We start from the raw sequence: 6,563 nt of genomic DNA on the forward strand, positions 1-6,563 counted from the left end.
GGACTGTTGATGCACTTTTTCCAAGATAGCCTGACTGGGGCATCCTTGGAATGGTATATGAGGTTGGAGAGAACTGACATCCGAAGTTGGAGGGATCTGGTTGAGGCCTTTGTAAAGCAATATCAGTATAATGTTGACATGGCCCCGAATCACACTCAGTTATAGAATCTAGCCCAGAAAGCTAATGAATCCTTCAAATAATATGCGCAGAAATGGCGCGAGTTGGCGGCTAGAGTCCAGCCACCCATGCTGAAAAAGAGATGATGAACCTGCTTACCAATACTTTGGAGGGCCAATACTACTCCGCCTGCTCTGCATCCTCGAGTTTCGCCGAGCTAGTTATGATTGGTGAACAAATTGAAAGTGGGATTAAGGCTGGTAGAATACAGAATCCAAGTGCTGCTAGTTCCTCCTCTGGGGCTGGTGGAAAGAAGCCATACAATGGGTTTGCCAAGAAGAGAGAAGGTGAGACTAGTGTTGCGTACTATAGTGGAGGCAGAAATCAGGCTCATCAACAAGTAGCCGCTGTGACTATACCAAATGCTCCCTTCCAACATCAACAACAAGGGTATCCGCCACGTCAGTATCAACAACGGCCGAAAATGCCAGAAATGGTTTTCGATCCGATCCCGATGACATATGCTCAAGTACTGCCATATCTCCTCAATTTGAAGTTGGTCCAATTAAGAACTTTGGCCACTCCTGCTAAGCTGCCTGCTAATTAGGATGCCAACGCAAGATGCGAGTTCCACTCTGGGGCACCTGGGCACAATATTGAAAATTGTAAGGCATTAAAAAATCTGGTTCAAAATCTTCTCGACTCTAAGGCCATTGAGTTTACTCCTACTCAAGGACCTAATGTTGTTCAAAATCCCATGCCTCCCCATGGAACTCATGCTGCAAATGCCATCGAGGTTGTTGAAGACGCTTGCTTGGTCAAGGATGTAACCGAATTGGGCTCTCTGTTGCCATTATTGAAGATAGAACTATTGAGGATGGGTCTATACATTGGTTGTGGAGAATTATGTACCGATTGCATGACCATTTCCTCAGTTTGTGACAAGGTGAAAAGTGGTGTTCAACATTTGATAGATAGTGGGTATCTACAGTTTGAGCATGTGCGACGTCTTGAAATGGTTGAAAACGAAGTTAATGTGGCATCCATCCCGTATACTCCTGCCAAGATTCCAATTCCCGCCAGAGCACCTCCTTTGGTCATTACGTTGCCTGGTCCCGTCCCGTATACTAGTGAAAGAGCGATCCCATGGAATTATGGGGGAGAAGTTTTCTACCAAGGGGCCAAGTATGAGGTTAAAGCGCCGGTGGAGAAAGAAGATGTTGATAATGTTGTGGGCATTGGAAGAATGACGAGAAGTGGTCGTATTTTCAATCCTCCCCAGAATACTTGCAATGATAATACAGAAGCTCTAGCTCAAGCAAAAGGGAAAAGAGGGGTAGAAGATATAGTGGATCAGGGGCAAAGCTCTAATTCTGAAGGCACTGTGGCCAAAGAGATGGAAGAGTTCCTAAAGATCATCAAGAAAAGTGAGTATAAAGTGGTTAACCAGTTGAGTCAAACTCAATCAAATATTTCGATCTTGCAGTTGCTCTTGTGTTCGGAAACACACCGAAATGCTTTGTTGAGACTTCTAAGTACTGCCTTTGTCCCTCCGGAAATCTCGGTGAATCAACTTGAAGGGGTGGTGTCAAACATCAACGCTGGTAATGGATTGGGATTCACTGATGCAGACTTGCCTTCCGAAGGTAGAAACCATAATAGAGCTTTGCATATATCAGTGGAGTGTAAAGGGACTACGTTATCACGTGTTCTCGTGGATAATGGATCTTCTTTGAATGTATTACCGAAGTCGTCTTTGATGAGGCTAGACTATTCTGGTGTTGAGACAAGGCCGAGTGAATTGACGGTGAGAGCCTTTGATGGATCAAAGAGATCAGTATTTGGGGAGGTTGACTTGCCGATAATGATAGGTCCTCAGCTCTTCACTATTACTTTATTTGTGATGGATATCCACCCGTCTTACAGTTGTCTCCTGGGACGTCCATGGATCCATGCTGCTGGGGCCGTGACTTCCACATTGCATCAGAAACTCAAATTTGCGACTCAAGGAAAGATAGTCACAATATGTGGGGAGGAAGAACACGTGGTAAGCCATCTTGCGTCCTTCAGGTATATTGATGTGGAAGGAGAGGTCCACGAGACGCCTTGCCAAGCCTTTGAGGCTGTCCAGACCATCAAGATCCCTTATGTTGAAAATAAGAAGTTGGAAGCTCCCATGTCTTCACTAAAGGAAGCTAAAGCTGTGGTTGAATCTGGTCATCCTGAAGGATGGGGCCGAGTCTTGGATTTACCAGTCAAGCAGGATAAATGTGGGATTGGTTATCAAGTGGGTCATAGTTCATCTAATGAGGCCCCCAAGAAGGCTAGGACCTTCGTTCCGATCAAGTTCTCTAGTGCTGGCATCGTCAAAGATCATGTCTGTGCTGCTGATGATGATATGGATAGCGATTATGACATTGAAGAATGGATTAAGCCGTGTGCCCCAGGACAGAAGCTTCTCAACTGGTCGTCCGAGGACATCATCTCAATTGCTTTTGATCAAGAGTAATACTGTTTGTTTTTGTTTATCATACAATAATTCCTGTGTTCTGCCCAAGACACAGTGAATACATGTAGGGCATCATTTGTTGTTTTTCAATGTTAAAATCATTAATAAATGGACGTTTTTGCATTCAAATATTTTGTTCCCTGTCTTTCATTTTTACTTTTACATTTGTTATAAATAAATAAAAAAGGGCAACGTTTCTTATTCATCACCATCCCTCCATTCTAAAATAAAGCATAAATCATAATCCATGCAGATCCACTTCTCCTCCGGATTCTGTTGACAACGATCTTGCTATGCCTCGTTATGACTTCGACAATCCTATCTATACCGCTGAAGAAGGGGATGAAGAAGATTGTGAACTCCCTGATGAGTTGGCCAGATTGTTGAAACAAGAAGAGAAAATGATCGAGCCACATCAAGAGCCTATTGAGACGGTGAATCTTGGCACCGAAGAGATGAGAAGGGAGGTTAAAATAGGGGGCTTCTTTGAATGAGGATGTAAAAGAAAAGTTGATTGGAATGTTGAAAGAGTATTCTGATATCTTCGCTTGGTCTTACGAAGATATGCTTGGATTAGATACTGATATTGTTGTGCACAGGTTACCTCTTAAAGAAAATTCTCTGCCTGTCAAACAAAAACTCAGAAGAACACGTCCCGACATGTCCAAGAAGATCCAGGAAGAAGTTCAGAAGCAGTTTGATGCAGGTTTTCTTGCTGTAACAGTTTATCCACCATGGGTCGCCAATATTGTACCTGTACCTAAAAAAGATGGGAAGGTACGAATACGTGTCGACTATCGAGATCTGAATAGGGGGAGCCCGAAGGATGATTTCCCGCTTCCTCATATTGATGTGTTGGTAGATAATACTGCTCAGTTCTCAGTTTTCTCCTTCATGGACGGTTTTTCTGGTTACAATCAAATAAAGATGGCGCCCGAGGACATGGAAAAGACAACATTCATTACGCCTTGGGGCACCTTTTGTTACAAGGTCATGCCATTTGGGTTGAAGAATGCTGGGGCAACCTATCAAAGAGCTATGGTGACTTTGTTTCACGATATGATTCATAAAGAGATCGAGGTCTACGTGGACGACATGATTGCAAAGTCCCATACTGAGGAGGAGCACCTTGTTCACCTGAAGAAATTGTTTGAAAGGTTAAGAAACTTCAGGTTAAGGTTGAATCCCAATAAATGTACCTTCGTTGTGAGATCAGGAAAGTTGCTTGCTTTCATCGTAAGTGAAAAGGGTATTGAGGTCGATCCCGCCAAGATAAAAGCTATACAAGAGATGCCTGAGCCGAGGACTGAGAAGCAGGTTCGTGGGTTCCTGGGAAGGTTGAATTATATTGCAAGGTTCATCTCACACCTTACCGCCACGTGTGAACCTATTTTCAAACTATTGAGGAAGAAACAGGCAATAAAGTGGGATGACAATTGTCAAAAGGCATTTGATAAGGTTAAAGAGTATTTGCAAGAGCCTTCAATCCTCATGCCTCCGGTGGAAGGTAGACCGTTGATTATGTACTTGACGGTCCTCGAGAATTCAATGGGGTGTGTGCTGGGGCAGCATGACGAGTCCGGTCGAAAAGAGCACGCAATTTATTACCTTAGCAAAAAGTTTACCGATTGTGAATCAAGATACTCACTACTCGAGAAAACTTGTTGTGCTTTGGCATGGGCTGCTCGCCGACTGAGACAGTATTGAAGGATAGAAAAACACTTAGAAAGGGGGGGTTTGAATAAGTGTAGCTTTAAAAACTTGACAGATAAAAATAAATGCACAGTTATTTTTATCCTGGTTCGTTGTTAACTAAACTACTCCAGTCCACCCCCGCAGAGATGATTTACCTCAACTGAGGATTTAATCCACTAATCGCACGGATTACAATGGTTTTCCACTTAGTCAGCAACTAAGTCTTCCAGAGTCTTCTGATCACACACTGATCACTCCAGGAACAACTGCTTAGATACCCTCTAAGACTTTTTCTAGAGTCTATTGATCAACACGATCACTCTAGTTACAATCTGCTTAGTTCACTCCTAAGACTTTCCTAGAGTATTCTGATCAACACGATCACTCTAGTTCCTTACAACTTAATGTAATTCTAAGAGTTTACAAATGCTTCTTAAAAGCGATAATCACAACTGTGATATTTCTCTTAATCGTTTAAGCTTAATCTCACTAAAATATTACAAAAGCAATGTAGTGAGCTTTGATGAAGATGAAGATTCTGAGCTTTGAGTTTTGAACAGAGTTTCAGCAAGTTAATTTGAATTGTATTGTTCAGGATCGTTAACCTTGCTTCTCATCAGAACTTCATATTTATAGGCGTTGGAGAAGATGACCGTTGAATGCATTTAATGCTTTGCGTGTTCCGTACAGCATCGCATTTAATGTTATACGCTTTTGTCAACTACCTCGAGCCTTGTTCACGCTGTGTCTACTGACGTAGCCTTTAATAGCTTTTAACGTTCCTTTTGTCAGTCAGCGTAGCTTGCCACTTGCACTTTCTTCTGATCTGATGTTTGTGAATACAACGTTTGAATATCATCAGAGTCAAACAGCTTGGTGCATAGCATCTTCTGATCTTCTGACCTTGAAGTGCTTCTGAGCGTGATACCATCAGAACTTCAGTGCTTCTGTTCTCTTGTTCTTCTGATGCTTCCATAGACCCATGTTCTGATTCTGCTTCGACCATCTTCTGATGTCTTGCCAGACCATGTTCTGATGTTGCATGCTGAACCATTTGAGACAAAGCTTCTGAGCGCTAAATTATGCGTACTCTTTATATATTTCCTGAAAGGGAAATTGCATTGGATTAGAGTACCATATTATCTTAAGCAAAATTCATATTATTGTTATCATCAAAACTAAGATAATTGATCAGAACAAATCTTGTTCTAACAATCTCCCCCTTTTTAATGATGACAAAAACATATATAAATGATATGAATTTGCGATCAGAAAGAATAGTCGGCAAAAGACAAATTACACAGCTATAGCATAAGCATATGAATATGTCTCCCCCTGAGATTAACAATCTCCCCCTGAGATAAATAATCTCCCCCTGAAATAAATACTCGAAGAACTTTAATAAAAGACTTCCCTGATTATTTCGGTAGAGACGATCATATAAGCTTCTTGTCTTCAGAGAATTCATAGCTTCTGACTTCTGCTTCCATAGGACAGCTTCAGAACTAGAATTTCTTTAGATCCTTAGAACACTCACAGCTTCTGATTCCTGCTTCCATCTAGGACAGCTTCAGAACTTGAATTTCTTTGATCTTCTGAACATTCACAGCTTCTGATTTCTGCTTCCATTCAGGACAGCTTCAGAACTTGAATTTCTTTGATCTTCTGAACATTCACAGCTTCTGATTTCTGCTTCCATTCAGGACAGCTTCAGAACTTGAGTTTTCTGGATCTTTAGAACATTCACAGCTACTGATTTCTGCTTCCCTCGGATAGCTTCAGAGCTTTGAATTTCTACCAACATTACTTCATGCTAGATTTGTATCAGAACATTGTTGAATGTACCAGAGCATCATCTGAGCATCTCTACATCCTGAAATGTTACAGAACAAAAACTAAACGACAAAAGTCAGCATGAACGAGTTAGAACATAAAATGTATGTTTGAACACATTATATGAATCAGAGCCATATAGGCTAAAATAATGTATCAGAGCAAATAATGTATCAGAGCCATAACATTGTATGTATCAGAGCAAATAGAATTTTGTCAGAACAAATAGACAAATATAGATCAATTCTATTATCAGTGCTTCTGATTTCTGAAGCTTGACAGCACTCGGCTTGCTTCAGTTTCCATGGTTTTTGCTTCTTGTGTTTGCTTTGAAGATTCTCTTCAATATACCTGCAAAACACTTAAACCATATAGAACTTGCAGTTCTTGTTAGTAAATGTGTGGGAG

The 6,563-nt window shown here is 41.4% G+C and overlaps 1 protein-coding gene across 1 annotated transcript; it reads left to right on the plus strand.

Annotated features, from left to right (window-relative positions):
• The first annotated feature begins 875 nt into the window (after nt 1–875).
• On the plus strand, nt 876–2,627 carry LOC131597319 (uncharacterized). Its single transcript, XM_058870023.1, has one exon. It carries the CDS (start codon nt 876–878, stop codon nt 2,625–2,627), a length of 1,752 nt encoding a protein of 583 aa, XP_058726006.1.
• Nucleotides 2,628–6,563: the final 3,936 nt, after the last annotated feature.

The sequence above is a fragment of the Vicia villosa genome, linkage group LG4, assembly GCF_029867415.1.
Source record: "Vicia villosa cultivar HV-30 ecotype Madison, WI linkage group LG4, Vvil1.0, whole genome shotgun sequence".
Taxonomy (NCBI): domain Eukaryota; kingdom Viridiplantae; phylum Streptophyta; class Magnoliopsida; order Fabales; family Fabaceae; genus Vicia; species Vicia villosa.